The 18921-nt window shown below is 35.9% G+C and overlaps 1 protein-coding gene across 11 annotated transcripts in view; it reads right to left on the bottom strand.

Annotated features, from left to right (window-relative positions):
* The window catches only part of LOC143229871 (single-stranded DNA-binding protein 3-like), a 258681-nt gene that overhangs the window by 37829 nt on the left and 201931 nt on the right, over positions 1-18921 (bottom strand). For 8 of the 11 annotated variants that reach the window (XR_013016106.1, XR_013016118.1, XM_076462733.1 and 5 more), the window contains 2 exons: positions 11640-11700; positions 6793-6822 (listed from right to left, as the gene is read on the bottom strand). Coding sequence is in view for 8 of the 11 variants with exons in the window: in XM_076462733.1 (XP_076318848.1) it covers positions 6793-6822; positions 11640-11700 (91 nt within the window). In the remaining 3 variants the exon portion in view is untranslated. The remainder of the gene's footprint in view (positions 1-6792; positions 6823-11639; positions 11701-18921) is intronic. The other 3 variants (XR_013016107.1, XM_076462746.1, XM_076462778.1) reach the window with 1 other exon arrangement.

Genomic DNA, 18921 nt, shown 5'->3' with positions numbered 1-18921 from the left:
AAAAACAAGATAAACAAAAACTACTTTCTGATCCCTGAAATATAAAGGAACTTTAATAAAGGTTTTTAATTATACTCACAGAAGATTTAAAACTTCCTCAAGTCCTAGGTAGTGCTCTACATACGGGAACTAACATCAGTCTCCTATCTACTGATGGACTGAGTTTATCTGGGTAAGTCTGACGATAGTTAATGGTTTTGGGTACAAACATTTTATTGTTTAGCCTAACTTATCCATAAACTATTCCATGTTGTGCATATTTATATGTATGTTTACTCTATGGCTCTTAATATTACTTCAATAATTTCGGAGTATAGTACGTTTTATATGTTTATTTGTAATTACGTACAAAGCTACACAAGGGACTGTCTGTGCTCTGACCACGACGGGTATCGAAACCCGATTTCTAGCACTATAACTCCGCAATACCTTGGGGAGGGGTTAAATACAAAAAAACTGTGACACGAAACACCTCACCCGGATGTAATATACTCGTATTATATACAGGAAGTCTTAATGAGTTGTTTATTGAAAAACTTCTGTAACTCAGCAGGTGTTTTCTTTCAAGCTTCGTGTTTGTTATGCCTTTACGTTTGTGAAAAAAGAAACGTTTGTGTATGTTGTATGTACGACACAGCTACTCAGGTCACCTGCTGTACTCCCTAATTGTGAACTATTGACCAGAGGTCAGTCAGCAACATTATATCACCCCATCAAGGAACTGACTGTCATTCTTATAACGCACATACAGCTCAAAGTGCAGTGGACTAATTTGTGGTATAATAAGTTACAACTGAAACGGTCGGATCTACCACGTGGTTAGCATCACGCACCCTGTCGGTGAAGAAGTACTAAACATTATCTAGCGAGTCTGCAGTGTCTAACCATATTCAGTGAGGACGGCAGTTTTTTTACGTTTGTTTCTTTTGGGTGTATTTGTTTAGGTGTTAATCACTCGTTGTTGCTCAAAATAAAACACTGATTTTTTATTACTTTTATTTGGTTTATTTTTGAACACCAACATTCTTAATGACCCACCTGATTTTGATTGCTCACTCGTGATATCTTAAACAATCTTACCTTTAATTAGTACATGAAATTAAATCTTCACACAAAAATAAATTCAAATTATAAAAATCAACATACACCACTCTAAATATCACAAAGTGATTAACGTATTTATGATATTACTTGCAGTGTAAAATATACTAAATTAACGATTTAGTGTCATAGTTTCTTTGAAGTAAGGTTTACTAAGATCAAGTTAAAACAAATGATTAAATGAAACACGAAAAAAAAAATCCTCAAGTCGTTGAGATAAAACTCTCACTTTTTAGTTATGATTTAATTTAGTTTTAGACTTTGACAAATTGAAGCAACAATAAGATAAGATCTCTAAAGCCACCTGTCTGTTAGTTATATATATATATATTTTTTACCAAGACTTTCATTGTTCATAGGGAGCTAATTACCTTACATAATTGTATACAATTAAGAAGTAACTTTTATGAAGTCGCCCGGAACATTATCACTTGATGTTCACGTAGCTAATGCAACGGCTACACCAAAAACTTCTTGAGGAATAATCATTAAGTTTTATTTTGTGTTTTACGTCTAGCGCCTGTGGCAACATATCTAGTCACACAAGAGCATCACATTCACATCTTCAAACAATGTGTTTCCGAAACAGATGGAAGGAATACAAATAAGGTAGGTTTACACTCAATACGAGCCTCGTTTGTGCTCCACCTATAGAATTTGCTTGTTTTTGAATTTCGCACAAAGCTACACGAGGGCTATCTGCGCTAGCCGTCCCTAATTTAGCAGTGTAAGACTAGAGGGAAGGCAGCTATTCATCACCCCCCACTGCCAACTCTTGAGCAACCCTATTATCAACGAAAAATGGGATTGATCGCTTGTTATAACGCCCTTATGGCTGAAAGGGCGAGCATGTTTGGTATGACGGGGTTCGAACGAGCGACCCTCAGGTTGCGAGTCGAGCGCCCTAACCACCTGACCAAACTGGGTTTCCACCTTTAGAAAGTTGATAAGATTGTAGGGCATTTCAAAACTACTTCAGTATAATTACCATCATGATAAACTGTATGTTTTAATTTAAAATTACATTACAATATATGACAAAATTCTTACTTTTTCTTGTTTCTGGGCAGAAAGTGTTACTGCAAAATAGCTCATGCCTAAAGTAAATGGACCTGGGTAATGAAATTTTCAAATTTACCCATTTTCCAGAACATTCCAGGTAGATTCAGTGCTGAGGAGCTGTCAGAGAGTTTTCTCAAACTTACAAGAATGTAAGAACTTACGAGAATTTTCAAGAACTTTCCATAGTAATATACATATATATATATATATATATACAGGGGCTCACCACTTCCGTTTAGTTCTAGCTGCCCACGTGAACACATAGACCTATCTAATTTTATCAGAGATGACATCAAAAAGCTGCAAGCATTCTCCAGACGCATTCTGCTATGTATGTGATCAATTTATCAACACAAGAGCGAAAACGTACTTTGTGACAACATCTACTGAAATGTGTGAAGCCTACAAGGCATATTTCGGTATGTCTGTCAGGGATCAATATAAACCCTGGGTACCTAATTTTACCTGCGAGCACTGCAGAAAAACTCTAGAAGGTAAGACGGACAATTTTTGCTTGCTTGAAAAGTAAGATTTTATATTATGCAAATTTTAGACCTTTAAAATTTAAATATCTTTTGGGGCACCTCAAAGAGAATACAACAGCGTCAAGACCTTCCTAGAACCCTTGAAGTATGATGCGTGTGGCTGGGAAGTTATCAGAGACTTCAAAATGGTGGCATTCCTGATGGGTCTCCAAAGAGCCTTTACCCAGTTTCCCTGTTATCTATGCCTTTGGGACAGCAGGGACATTGTAGCGCACTACAACAGGAAGCACTCGCCACAACGAACCGACTTCTCTGTGGAGAAGCACAATTTCAAGTGTGAGCCACTAGTGGACCTCCATTGCACATAAATTTGGGTCTTATGAAACAATTTGTCACAACTCTTGATAAGGAGTCTGTAGGCTTTAAGTACCTTCGAGACTTTTTCCATAAGCTGTCTGAGGCAAAGGTCAAAGCTGGTGTCTTCGCTGCACCACAAAGATCCTGGAGTGCATAGAATTCCACAAGAAGCTCAGTAGGAAGGGAAAAAAAAGCTTGGGGCAGCTTTGTCGCAGTGGTTCGGGGCTACTTGGGCAATCACAAGGCTGAAAATTATGTGGAACTGGTTGAGGCTCTGGTGAAGAACTACGGCAAAATGGGTTACAGGATATCCCTGAAAGTCCATATCCTTGACGCTCATCTTAATAAATTCAAGGAGAACATGGGAGCATACTCAGAGGAGCAGGGCGAGAGCTTCCATCAAGATATACTGGACTTTGAACGCCGCTACCAAGGAGTGTATAATGAAAACATGATGGGGGACTATATTTGGAGGCTGATATGTGAAAGTGATTTACATTACAGTCGCAAATCTCGAAAAACTACTCACTTCTAAACATTTTTGTATAACTTTAGTATAAATACATGTAAATCTTGATTCATATGTTTTATTCAGATCTTATGTAAATGAAAATGTGCAAATCTGCCCGTTTTTACATATAAAATAGGTTAGTTTCTAAATTTCATTATCCAAGTCACAAAAGCAAAGCTTGAAGGAAATAATGGCCGTTTTCTGTACTTTTACAACATAAGCAATTAAGAAATAACACATACTACCCAGGAACAAAATTTGTGTTACATAGTGTTACCATCATGATAAACTGTATGTTTTAACTTAAAATTACACTATGGAATTATGTGCTGTATCTAACGCGGGGAATCCCACCCCGATTGTTGCTTTATAAGTCAGCAGACTAATCCACTTAGGGGAGGGGATTCAGGATAAGGGGTCCTTATTATATTTATAGTGATAAAAATGTTTAATAATAAACTAAAATTCCAGCCTGCAGTTAACAATGTTAAGAATTACAAAACATATATTAATTACCATGCAAAGATACTCAAAGGGTATATGCTATGTCCACTGGTGCGAATCGAACCCCGGATTTTTGCGTTGTAAGTTCCTCATCCGCCAGCGGAGGACTCACGATAGGTAACGCTTTGTCTATCCAAGTTGTTTATTTTTATTGTTGTTTTCACACAATTCAAATGCGTGAGTAAATGTTGACTGCATATTAATGAACGAAACAACAACAATAACCTTATGATAACATCCACAATGTCTTCTTATTGTTTTTCTTATATTTAGCGCTCGTTGTTGTATATTAACGAATAGCCCTTGGTTATACATACATGTGGTTAAAATTAGGAAAGTGCAGAAACGAGTGGTGTTCGTGGATACTAAAACACCTAATAGAAAGTTAATGTTTGGCACCCGCATATTTTTAAAACTTTCAAGAACAAGTTGGTTTGATTTGGATTTCGCGCAAAGCTACACAAGGGCTATTTGCGCTAGTCACCCCTAATTTAGCAGCGTAAGACTAGAGGGAAGGCAGCTAGTTATCACCACCCACCGCCAACTCTTGGGCTACTCTTTTACCAACGAATAGTGGGATTGACAGTCACTTTATAACACACCCACAGCTGAAAGGGCGAGCATGTTTGATGCGGCAGGTATTCGAACCTGCGACCCTCAGATTACGAGTCGAGCACCTTAACTACCTGGCCATGCCGGGCCCAGGTACAAGTTGTCATATACCTAAATATATGCACTTTACGGCACTGTCAAACTCGGCGTCGTTCATATTTTAAACTGGTTATTGTGTTAATTAACACATTTATTATCATTGTCCCATACTGTCGAAATCCTCAACTGGCTTGTCTTGCGCACACGTGAAAATAATTCAACACAAATTTATACATGTATTATATTAGCTAAACCGCCAACCTACCGTTTCAGAAGGGAGGGATGCATTTCCTGTCTGGAACACGTTGAAGCATTAGTTAATAATGTAACAGAATGCGTGTTTACAATATACGTTTCAATCAATTTCTTGCTTTAAGCGTGTAAGTAAACATATTTCTCAATTAACCAACCGAAAAAATATAACAAGAAGTAAGTTGAGTCGTAAATATCGTACAACAAAGCTGTATTCCCACCTATATACGAATATTCTGAAGGTAGCTAAAAAATAAAACAAACATTAAATACATAATGAAGTAACTTTTCTCTTTCGACATGGGCCGTTTTATTAACTACGGCAAAAGATGTTCATAATTTATAGACAAAGTTAAACTGCCTGTAATAGAGCTGTCCAAAATGAAAGAATAACTTTAAGGTTTTAAAACAGAATTAAAATAATTTGTACATTTAATTAAAGATACGTAACGTTGGCAGTAAGAATACAACACTTACAGATGGAAAGAGTACAGTTTACACTTCAAGAGTTATTTGCAAGAGAACATATCGCAACGGTTACATTAAAAATGTAACACCTTAGGGAATGCGAATCATAACACAGCTAATACCAAAAGTTTAATAACTGCAAAAGCGTTAATACCATTACAACGCTATAGTTCCAATACTACTTTAAATTTCAATCACATAATCAGACCAATATTTATACGTTGTTGTGCACATGGTAAGACTGACATGAGAGAGAAACATTTTACTGTTTGTTTACTGGACTATTTATTATCAATTTTAAACAATCATATAACACTCTCAAAAATTATTTATTAACAGTCACATAATGTGAAGAACCAATTAACATTCACGTAAATGTGAAGAGCCAGTTATTAACATTCACGTAAGTGTGTAAAAAAAAACAATCTATTAATATTCACGTAAGTGTGAAGAACTAGTTAACATTCACGTAAGTGTAAAGAACTATTTATTAACATTCACGTAAATGGAATAATGTATAAACATTCGCGTAAGTATGAAGAATAGTTATTAGCATTCACGTAAGCGTGAAGAACTAGATTTTAACATTCACGTAAATGTGAATAATGATTCATTAAAATTCACGTGTGAAGAAGTATTTATTAAGCAACTTAAGAATCTAAAACACTGACCGTTTCTTATACTTTTAAACAAGTTAGAGCTGAGTTAGAAAAAGACAGAGAGAAAATGTTTAGAAAATAAAACACAGAAACAATATGGTAACCTACAGATGTATATCTGTGTTATATATATATACATGTACGTGCGTCTGTGATCACTGAGCAAAATGAGAAGGCGACAAGCAAGTATGTTTTAAATTTTCTTTGTGTTACAGTCAACAGTTCTTTAAGATCTATCTTGAATAAAACACAAGTATATGGCATAACAACACAAGTATATGACATAACAACACTTTTTCCACAAGGGTAATGAAACACTCAACACACAAGGGAAGCTTCTATTACACAGAAATGAACTAATTAGCTATAGAAATAATAATCAACAGTATATGGCTTTACAACAGTTAATTAACGTGTGTCTTTATAAAAGTGTTTTTTTTTAAGTAACCTGAAACTTAAGTGGCTCCTTTAACACTAGATGAATAGGGAAAACAATGTTTTTTGAGTTTCATGTTAAACTAAAGAAATTTACAAAATTTACAACAGCTATCAAATTATACAAAAGGTGAAGACCAGCGTGTCAGAAAGGTAAAGTAAAACTAGTTTAGAGACAGGACAGACCATAATGAATAGCAAGCAGAAATGGAAGTGGACAAGAACAAACTTTATATTTACAGCAAAGTGTTTACAAATCACAAAAGGGGTTGATGATAAATGGTGTGTAAAGAGGCGTTAGGCCTACCTTGCCACCCAACAAACTCCCCACCTTCACCTATAAATAACAAAAATATGGATTAATGAAAAAAAAGGCTAAAAACGTTAGTACTGGGGACGGGAAAATGAAGTGGAAAAAAGTTTGTTTGTTTTTTTAAATGGAAAAGGGTTTTGAAAAACTTGACAAGTTAACCGGGTGTTTAACAACTTTCTAATCCATTAGCATTAAAAACACGTCAGTGGAAACTTACAATGTTTAAGACGACAAAACAAAATCGAATTCGTTATTCTTTAAAGTAGATGCACTTGACTTCGATAAAACAATGAATAAGGTCTAAGTTTAAAATCAATACCCATAAAGTATCATAGAATAGATGGCCATATAGGAAACACGTTAAGCAAATTTATATACACTAGCTATTTTTATGTAAACATGGCCATTTTTGAGCTACGTCCATCAAATTAAGAAAGAATTGTTAAAATGCAAAAGACAGAGGACGTCTGAAAAACAATATCTAAAAAAATTAATGTTTAGTGAGGAACCTATTAAACTGAAAACTAATTAAAAATACAATAAGAGCAACTTTTAACAGCAGGCTAGCTCCGAGTTTAATCATTAGAACATTTACTTTATGATTCGAAACGTCTTAATTATCGAAATCATAATTACCTGCTGTAAAAACAGCTGTTAATGAAATTTGAATTAACACTTGAAAAACTTCTGCAAGTTAAAAAAAAAACCTTTGATTTTCTAACAAAGACATCAACAATGACCTCTAACGTGAGTTACAATAAATGTTTTACTAACAACAGTATTACGAATAATCTCAGAATATTTTCATTCTATTAGAAAATATTCTACAACTACGCGTTTTATGCAACTATCAATGATCTGCAGTTTCGCGTAAAAGGAAATTTAAGTCAGGCCGTTCACCACATTTCTATTTTTAGGAGATCCGAGCGCATGTACCCCAAAAATGTTTTGAGAATTTAATGTTACGAGATCCAATCTTGAGCTGTTTCAACTACAAATACATATACCTTAATGTATTGAATTAAACTGAAAGAAGCCATGGTCTGGAGTTATATAACTGTTTGACCTCACACAGAAGTAACCACTCGTTTTCATTAATAACTAAGAAATTCAAAATAATTGTAATATTTTGGAACCGAAAATATGAAATAGAGATGATTAATTAAAAACACTTTTTTAGACTTTCTAGTTTATAATAACGAATAACATTGAAATAAATTGACATTGTAAAAAGTTCAGATTTTTCTGACGTGTTCATGAGCTACTTATTATAATTCCATGTCCATGAATTTGCCTGTTTCCAATGGCAAGATAAACAAGGCAAAGAATATAATACAATAGAGAGTTCCGACATAATTCGAAAGAAATCTTCCAGTGACAGCTGTGTTTCGGGAGAAAACACAGGAAGGTCCCCTAAAACAACACGTACAACTCATTACGTCTCGAATTAAATTAACGTCCTAATTTGTAGCGTGGGATGTACGTCTTCTGTGAGGTCTTGATTTTTAAGGTCGACCCCCCGAACTTCATTTCTGATCACGATGATATAACCATGGAAACCGTTTTTATCCGCGCACAACTTTTCATGTAAGTAACTTTAATATATATTGTAAAATTACAGTGCTAAAACTGCAACTATCTGACGCTCAGTGCATGCTTACTGAACTTCATAAAGACGTCAGGAGCGACAAATTACGTCACAACAGCGAAGTCAACAGGTGCTGAAATTTCATATACAAAACTTGTAAAAGAGGGATATAGTTTGGTAAAAGACAATAGCTTAAGGGACAGATTCATCCCACATAAATGCGGTTTAAAATGGGCGTCTACACTATATTAACGAGTTAAAATGTTGTTGGTTTTACTAGAACACTTAATGTGGTTCGTTATTCAGTTTTTTACAGATGTTCTTTATGTGTCATGAACGCTACATTTCCCTTACGTCCAAGAGAAACATAATAAAGTAGCACAACCAGTCCTATAAATTACACTAATTTTAATGCCAGTATGTACGCCTGTTTAAAGTGAGGGGCTAAATATATGAAATCTAAAACAAACGTTGGCTGCCAGGTATAAGGTGGTATATAAACAGCTTCATTCTGAATTCCGGTTTACCTAAAGACTGAGGAGAAACATTAAAACAAATAATGGTGAGTACGGTATCAGGCGGCTAGACGGGTTGGAGCTAATCCAGACATCTGACCTCCTACAGCTAACAGTTTATCAAAGCTATATCTCGTAAAAGGAGACGTCGTGAATGAATAATATTCTAGTTTTATATTCCACATACTTAAATATCCTCTGATATTGTATAATACTCTCACATTCGCTGAATATCTCTATTTTTGTTTCTAGTTTCCGTTTTAGGCGGGTGAATATTTTTTTTCATTCAGTTTTTCTAAAATGTATATTTATAAAGGCTTTATAAAGTGTAAAACGTGTCACTTTACCAACCTATCATTTTAAGAGTTTCAACTTCTGTATATGATGCACACTTCTTTAAAGTTTTAATAGTTAAAACTTGCCTCTTTTCACAACAATGATATTCAAACGTGAATTTCGTTTTTTTTTCTTTACATACATATTACAACACTGTTCCAGACCTTCTTGATAACTTGCGTAATATGCACTCTCTTTTACCCTTATTCACGACGTAAATTTGCATTTACAAGTACTTAGGGCGGCTTGTGAATATGTAAAACATCGAACAAAAACAAAAAAGAACGCCTTTCAAGTTTTCTATTTTGAACACACACACAAAAAGAATATTTCAAATAATTTTGACGAGTTACACTTTTTAAATATTAGAATTGTTACTTTTGATCTTACAACAAGGCTTGTTGGAAACATTGTTCTACATTTTGTTAGGTATCAACACTAATTGTAATTTATTACCGGTATATTTGTTAATACTGTTTAATTCTAAAGAGGGCGGTTTTATTTATTCATTTAAACATTCCACTCAACTATAATTAAACTTAGAAGTTCTTATTTGCGTAATTAGATTGCAGGAAGAACTGCGAACTTGTGGTTTTAACACAAAATAACGTTGAATGTGATTTTTATCAATATTTTGGTGTAGTTTTTATATCCTTTTAGTCTACATGAACCAGTTAAGAAAACACTTTTCAACATGCAAGTATTACATTAAGACCAGTCTTTGTGATGCGTACACAGTTCATCCTTTATCCGGTCCACTTTGTGGGCCTGGTGAACAGCTCGCTCAAATTGATATACGTCAACTGGAGTAAACAGTGCGCCTGCGCCGTGTGTGAGAAAACGTGTCAACAACTTTTTTTTTTTTCCCCTACAAGTTAGAGAAGTTTTAGTATAAAGAATTGACACGAAGATGGTTTTTATTTTGGCGTATTAAAGCAGCCGAAACTGTTAGAAATTTAACCTTCCATAAAAATGGAAAACTCAGTTGCGCGATATCAATTCATTTTTAAGTTAATAATAAAGAAGAGAAAGGTTTTCCTTTATTCGTTTTCACTTATTTTACCACAATATTAGATCTGTTTTGTTTCTTTTTGAATTTCGCGTAAAGCTACACGAGGACTGTCTGCGCTAGCTGTCCTTAATTTAGCAGTGTACGATTAGAGGGAAGGCAGCTAGTCATCACCACCCACCGCTAACTCTTTGGCTATTCTTTTACCTACGAATAGTGGGATTGACCGTCACTTTATAACGTAAAATTAAATTAACATCACTTTTATTTAAATATAGAACTATTAGCCACTGTAAACATTTAGATGTTGTTTTGAATTAAGCACAAAGCTACACAATGGGCTACCTGTGCTCTGCCCACCACGGGTATCAAAACCCGGTTTTTAGCGTTGTAAGTCCGCAGACATACCGCTGAGCCACTGGGGGGCAAACATTTGGAATAACAGTAAAAAAATAACTGGATTAAAACTGTGGTTCTAAGTCCTCTCTATATAATATTCTTAAGTGATAGTATAGTACTTTTTAAGGCCTTAAAAATAAATGTATCACGTTTAATAGACGACTGTTGTCAAGTGCAAGACTACATAATAGGCTATCTATGACGTGTCTGCCGCAAGTATCGAAACCCGATGTTTTATGGATATAAGCCCTACCTTAACGTTGAGCCTCGACGGACGAATTATCGGTTGTTTTTTTCTCGTAGCAGTAAAAAATTACCAACTTATCTTATTATTGAATGAACTTTTAGCCAACTAATTAATTTACGAAAACTGGCAATCTCTTAGGAAAGACGGTTTGATTTGTTTTGAATTTCGTGCAAAGCTACTTGAGGGCTATCTGCGTTAGCCGTCCCTAACTTAGCAGTGTAAGACTAGAAAAGAGACAGCAAGTCATCACCACCCACCACCAACTCTTGGAGTACTCTTTTACCAAAGAATGGTGCGATTGACCGTCACATTATAACGCCCCCATGGGTAAAAGGGACGGCGGAAGGACGAAAACTTGTTCTTCATCACACATCGTCAATGGATACAAAAACTATTCACAGAAGTTCTATATTATGTTTTGGCACATTTGCATTGAAAATAGGAAAAAAAACAAAACTGAAACCAAACGTTAAGACAAATGATACAAACAGTGTAGAAAATAACACCTCGGACTATCCACCCAAACGATCTGCAAAATTACTTGTACACGAAGTTTAAGTTTGTTTTTACAGAAGAAACTATATTGTTGTCCCCAAAGTGAGACAGCCTTAATTAAAATTATTATTTTCATATAATTAGAATAAACGAGAAAGAAAAAAAAACACGTTTGATGCAACCAATGAAAAACAACACACACACACACACACATAAAAAATAATAAATAAACCAGTTTGCTTAAGTGCTTACCTTGTCGAGAAGGGTCCATACTGTTAGGCATCATAGGTTGTCCTGGAACACCACCAGGGGGCTGTTGGAGGGAAAACTATACTTAAGTTATAGTTCTTTTCTAACTTCAGACTTAATAATATTATAAAAATTAAACTAGTATTAATCTAAGAACGTACGAGTGAGGTAAAGTAATATGTTAACCATCAACCAGGTCAGAGGAAACCTTTCACCAAATAATCACGATCACACGCAAACTAACGTGGCAGGGGTTTAGTTTAGAGAGGGAGAAATCAGAAGAGTTCTCTCTCCAACTGGGGTGTTCAGGAACGTTGTGGTTCCTCTTCGTGGAAGGTTATTGAATTTTGCTGGGTTTTTTTCCCCCTATTTTTTATTGGACTCTTTTTGGGTGAAGGAGTGGAGTTGGTCATAATTAATATTATTCATGAACGAACCAAAGGTAGCACCGGAGAAAACAGCCAGAACTCGTCCCGAAAGGCAGACGTCATAGTAAATGTGAACAAAAACGCGAAACGAAACGACCCGATTCAGGGCATGGCAATAAAGTTGCCCTGGCTGGGATCTAAAGATCCAATGCCTGAGTTTTTGCTGTGGGGGGAAACGGGTAGCGCCCCGAGAGTTAAACCAACTTTTACAGGACAGGCGCCGAAAGATTTACCTGTCCTGTGCCCGAAACCTGAAATAGAAAATACATATTTACGTGAGTTTTGCCCTTTAGTACTTTGTTGTGTGATTTGTGATTCCTGAAATATGTTATATGGTGAAATAAATTTGGTTGGTGAACTGGTTATTTTATAGAGTGATGCAGTTAGTTTGTTTCTGTGTTCTGCTTTTAAATAATATTTGTGTGACATTTCTGTTAGTCTGTTTCTTAGTGTTGGTAAGTTACTGATTTGATGTATGTAATTTACTGGAGTGAATGATGGTAGACTGAATACAGATCTTAGTATTTTGTTTTGTTGAACTTGGATTTTCTGGAGTGTGTTATTTGACATATTATATGTGACTTGACATCCATACTCTATTAGTGGACGGATGTAAGCCTTGTATATTTGGATAATGGTTTTTGGTGAGCATTTTGAGTGTTTGCTGGTTAGAATCATTAAGTGTGAAATACGTTTTCTAATTGATGAGTGTATGTTGTTAACATGTTTTCTCCATGTTAGTTTTGTGTGATACCAAGGAATGCGATGTGTTTACTCATGTTAATGGGCGTATTTCCGAGTGATAATTTTACTTTTTCTAGAGTTTCTCTTTGTCTGTTTAGTTTCCTGTAGAAGGTGATTGCTTGTGTTTTGGTTGGATTTAACACTACTCTCCACTTGTTACTCCAGGTCGAGACGTTGTTAAGTGATTCTTGCACGCGAGACATGGCCATTACTGGGTTTCTGGAGGTGCTCCACTTAGCAATGTCATCTGCGTATTATGAATTATGAGTGTATGTTAAATTGGGAAAAGGTATGTCGCTGAGGAAAATAATATACAGTAGTAGAGAAAGGACTGATCCTTGGGGCACTCCTGCAGTTATATTGAACGATTTAGATATAGTTTTATTTACTTTTAATTTAAGGACTAGAAACGTGTACCCTGCGGTCCGCTCTCCGCTTCACCGAGTCGGTAAAGAAAGGATCATAAGAATTTGTAACGGTCTCTATATAATTTGTTTTCATAAACAATTGTTATGGTGTGAACCAGACTAGGTAAGTAAACTGTAATAATTATTAATTTTATTTAAGTCATCTGTTCATCAGAATTTTAGGATAACAATAAATAGCACAATATTATTTATGTTACTTTAACTTATTAACACCAATAATCTATTTAATATTTATGTTATATTATTTTAAAATGACTTTTAAACCATGCACAAGAATTGGCGAAATAGCAAGCTAATCTTCGTATTACTTGCATTATGTTAATGTTCAAGACTATAAAAATTGCACTTAATTTCGTCAACACATACAAACTGGCATAACTGAGAAAGAGTACATTAAAAACCACGTTACTAATGGAACTCTTATAACAGAAATTGATGTATTTCACTTTCCAGTTAATTCGATCTAAGAACATTTTTAAAACGCATACCACCAACACAGGTTTTGTTGTAAGTCTTTGCGTGACAACTAAAACACGTTTTTATTTTGTTTTTTGTGAAGCTGCTTTGAAACTTCCTACACAAACAAGTATATACTAATTTATCTCTTTCATTAACCCTTCAACGGCGGTTGAAATCACATGACGTTAGTGTAGGCGACTATGGCTGACAGAATGTGATGCAAACATTTTGCGCGCAACATTTTGAATGTTTGTTTTTTGGGGACAGATTTACACAAACAGAGTTAAAAAATAAAAAGTTCTGATCTTTACCACTACCACGTGTTTTCTGTCTACTAGTTTATTCGTTATTTGTAAAGTTTCTACATCTATGTAGTTGGACTCTACTTGACTAATTATGCAAACAAATACCGCTAGGGGTATCTAAAGTCGGATGAAAGAACCACAGGAGGGAGTGAAGATGACCAAGCCTGACAGTTTTAGACATATGTCAGCTTTTGCGCCTCATATCAGTAGTATCCAAATGTTCCAAATCATCAAAAGAAGTGGGGGGTATCAAGTAGTATCTAAATGTTCCAAATCATCAAAAGAGGTGGGGGTATCAAGTAGTATCTAAATGTTCCAAATCATCAAAAGAGGTGGGGGTATCAAGTAGTATCCAAATGTTCCAAATCATCAAAAGAGGTGGGGGGTATCAAGTAGTATCTAAATGTTCCAAAAGAGGTGGGGGTATCAAGTAGTATTCAAATGTTCCAAAAGAGGTGGGGGGTATCAAGTAGTATTCAAATGTTCCAAAAGAGGTGGGGGGTATCAAGTAGTATCCAAATGTTCCAAATCATCAAAAGAGGTGGGGGTATCAAGTAGTATCTAAATGTTCCAAATCATCAAAAGAGGTGGGGGGTATCAAGTAGTATCCAAATGTTCCAAATCATCAAAAGAGGTGGGGGGTATCAAGTAGTATCTAAATGTTCCAAAAGAGGTGGGGGTATCAAGTAGTATTCAAATGTTCCAAAAGAGGTGGGGGGTATCAAGTAGTATTCAAATGTTCCAAAAGAGGTGGGGGGTATCAAGTAGTATCCAAATGTTCCAAATCATCAAAAGAAAAGGGGGGTATCAAGTAGTATCTAAATGTTCCAAATCATCAAAAGAGGTGGGGGGTATCAAGTAGTATCTAAATGTTCCAAAAGAGGTGGAGGTATCAAGTAGTATTCAAATGTTCCAAAAGAGGTGGGGGGTATCAAGTAGTATCCAAATGTTCCAAAGGAGGTGGGAGTATCAAGTAGTATTCAAATGTTCCAAAAGAGGTGGGGGGTATCAAGTAGTATCCAAATGTTCCAAATCATCAAAAGAAGTGAGGGGTATCAAGTAGTATCCAAATGTTCCAAAGTAGGTGGGAGTATCAAGTAGTATTCAAGTGTTCCAAAAGAGATGGGGGGTATCAAGTAGTATCCAAATGTTCCAAAGGAGGTGGGGTATCAAGTAGTATTCAAATGTTCCAAAAGAGGTGAGGGGTATCAAGTAGTATTCAAATGTTCCAAAAGAGGTGGGGGGTACCAAGTAGTATCCAAATGTTCCAAAAGAGGTGGGGGGTATCAAGTAGTATTCAAATGTTCCAGAAAAGGTGGGGGGTATCAAGTAGTATCCAAATGTTCCAAAGGAGGTGGGGCATCAAGTAGTATTCAAATGTTCCAAAAGAGGTGGAGGGTATCAAGTAGTATTCAAATGTTCCAAAAGAGGTGGGAGTATCAAGTAGTATCCAAATGTTCCAAAGGAGGTGGGGGTATCAATTAGTATCTAAATGTTCCAAAGGAGGTGGGGCATCAAGTAGTATTCAAATGTTCCAAAAGAGGTGGGGGGTATCAAGTAGTATTCAAATGTTCCAAAAGAGGTGAGGGGTATCAAGAAGTATCCAAATGTTCCAAAAGAGGTGGGGGGTATCAAGTAGTATTCAAATGTTCCAAAAGAGGTGAGGGGTATCAAGTAGTATTCAAATGTTCCAAAAGAGGTGAGGGGTATCAAGTAGTATCCAAATGTTCCAAAGGAGGTGGGGGGTATCAAGTAGTATCCAAATGTTCCAAAGGAGGTGAGGGGTATCAAGTAGTATTCAAATGTTCCAAAAGAGGTGAGGGGTATCAAGTAGTATTCAAATGTTCCAAAAGAGGTGGAGGGTATCAAGTAGTATCCAAATGTTCCAAAGGAGGTGGGGTATCAAGTAGTATTCAAATGTTCCAAAAGAGATGGGGGGTATCAAGTAGTATCCAAATGTTCCAAAAGAGGTGGGGGTATCAAGTAGTATCCAAATGTTCCAAAGGAGGTGGGGGTATCAAGTAGTATCCAAATGTTCCAAAAGAGTTGAGGAGTATCAAGTAGTATCCAAATGTTCCAAAGGAGGTGGGGGTATCAAGTAGTATTGAAATGTTCCAAAAGAGGTGAGGTTGTCAAGTAGTATCAAAGTGTTCCAAAGTAGGTGGGAGTATCAAGTAGTATTCAAGTGTTCCAAAAGAGATGGGGGGTATCAAGTAGTATCCAAATGTTCCAAAGGAGGTGGGGCATCAAGTAGTATTCAAATGTTCCAAAAGAGGTGAGGGTATCAAGTAGTATTCAAATGTTTCAAAAGAGGTGAGGGGTATCAAGTAGTATCCAAATGTTCCAAAGGAGGTGAGGGGTATCAAGTAGTATTCAAATGTTCCAAAAGAGGTGGAGGGTATCAAGTAGTATCCAAATGTTCCAAAGGAGGTGGGGTATCAAGTAGTATTCAAATGTTCCAAAAGAGGTGAGGGGTATCAAGTAGTATTCAAATGTTCCAAAAGAGGTGGAGGGTATCAAGTAGTATCCAAATGTTCCAAAGGAGGTGGGGTATCAAGTAGTATTCAAATGTTCCAAAAGAAGTGAGGGGTATCAAGTAGTATCCAAATGTTCCAAAGGAGGTGGGGGTATCAAGTAGTATTCAAATGTTCCAAAAGAGGTGGGGGGTATCAAGTAGTATCCAAATGTTCCAAAAGAGGTGGGGGGTATCAAGTAGTATCCAAATGTTCCAAAAGGGGTGGGGGTCATCTTTCTCCCCTTGATTGCTGCTGCTACACTTAGTTCACTTCCTACGTTTTAAGTTTGTGACAAAACCACGGATCTCTTCCAGAATTAACACCTGTATATACGAACAAAAACATATTATATGTGTGTTTTAAAAAGATATTCACAGAAGTGTTAATTACAGTAAAGTAAATTCACTTTTTATTATACATGACACAATTTAAATCAAACAAGATATTGTTATTATTACTATTTACTTTATAAATTCCGTCGTCTGTGTAAGCTAGTTGTATTTAAGGTGTATGTACATCACCAACAATAATAAATATCTGCTACAAAGCGCCATCTGCTCGCTCGTTGAAGAACTGTACTTTCTAATGAAAACATGTCCATAGCATTTCACGAAGTCTGTACTTTCTAATGAAAACATGTCCATAGCATTTCACGCCTCGCGAGGCAAGTTAATCAAAATACGGAACGAACAACTTGTACATTTTTTTCTTCCTTCACTGCCTCAACTTGGTATGAAAGTAATCTCGACGTAATGACTTCCTTCTATGTATAAAAATTCTATAATGGGAAAACAGAACCCGTGTTATTAACTGATAGAAATGTTACGCTTCTAAGACTTTCTTTCTAAGCGTCCGGGTCTCGTTTTAGCCAGTAATCAAAGGCATGGAAATAATTACATCTAGATATATTGAAGTTTGACGCAGTGAACAACTAGAACTGTTAGTTTTACCAACCAACTTAATAAAATCTGATTAACTACCATCACCAGAGAAGGCTTAACTACTGTCAAATGTATAAAATGTAGCTTCGATTCGTTACTTTTTACCTAATTACCCACTGTTATAACCATCTATGTGCCTCTGTTATGAAAAGAAACGCGATTTAAAATATTGCTGATGTTGATATATAACAAGGGTGAATGATGGATTATTCTAGAAAGTTATGCAGTTTATCCAATAAAATTCATGAAAGCAATTTTGAAAACATTTCGTGAAACAGTACAACAGCGAATACATGATGCAATAATATTAATGAAAGAATTTTGGAAAAAATGTTTGAAACGACAAGGCAATATACGTAATGATCCATAATACAGTGTTTCTAAACGTCTCCAGCAATTGTTGTGGATAGACATGTAACAATAAAATAGTAATTCTAGTCATTGCTCTTTCGTCTAAGAAACTATCGTTGTACACGTACTGTAGTTCTAGACGACGTCATTTCAGTAATAAGTTTTCAACAGGCAGAAAAACTCTGATACAGTCGAATGAAGATGACAGAGATAAAAGAAATTGTTATATGCCGTAAACCTGACTTTCACTGCTGCACGTGGCAATATTTACAGTTCATAAACACACTGAAATCAGCAGTTAACTTTTATCAAAACTTAATCGATTTAAGAAAAATGTGTGGAAAGCCATATATGGGAAACACAATCTGGGTTCAGAATAAAGTAAAAGTTCTCAGACTGTCTAATAATTAAACATCGAAAAAAACAACATCGTTGTACAGAAAATGCAAGTAGAAGCAGCAAGTCAGACTACTTTCAGATAGCCAAGGACTGATAAAAAAAACTAGCCACATGTGACATAGACAACGACTCATAAAAGACACTAGCCACTTGAGAGAACAAGGACTGATAAAAGAAACTAGCCACACGTGACAAAGACAAGGACTGGTAAAAGAAACTAGCCACACGTGACAAAGACAAGGACTGGTAAAAGAAACTAGCCACTCGTGAGAAAGACAAGGACTGATAAAAGAAACTAGCCACACGTGACAAAGACAAGGACTGGTAAAAGAAACTAGCCACTCGTGAGAAAGACAAGGACTGATAAAAGAAACTAGCCACACGTGACAAAGACAAGGACTGGTAAAAGAAACTAGTCACTCGTGAGAAAGACAAGGACTGGTAAAAGAAACTAGTCACTCGTGAGAAAGACAAGGACTGGTAAAAGAAACTAGCCACTCGTGAGAAAGACAAGGACTGGTAAAAGAAACTAGCCACTCGTGAGAAAGACAAGGACTGGTAAAAGAAACTAGTCACTCGTGAGAAAGACAAGGACTGGTAAAAGAAACTAGCCACTCGTGAGAAAGACAAGGACTGGTAAAAGAAACTAGCCACTCGTGAGAAAGACAAGGACTGGTAAAAGAAACTAGCCACTCGTGAGAAAGACAAGGACTG

This window comes from Tachypleus tridentatus, chromosome 1 (genome assembly GCF_004210375.1).
Source record: "Tachypleus tridentatus isolate NWPU-2018 chromosome 1, ASM421037v1, whole genome shotgun sequence".
In the NCBI taxonomy this organism is placed as follows: Eukaryota; Metazoa; Arthropoda; class Merostomata; order Xiphosura; family Limulidae; genus Tachypleus; species Tachypleus tridentatus.
The sequence above is the reverse complement of the archived record's forward strand: the minus strand, read 5'-3'. Positions and strand labels throughout refer to the sequence as shown.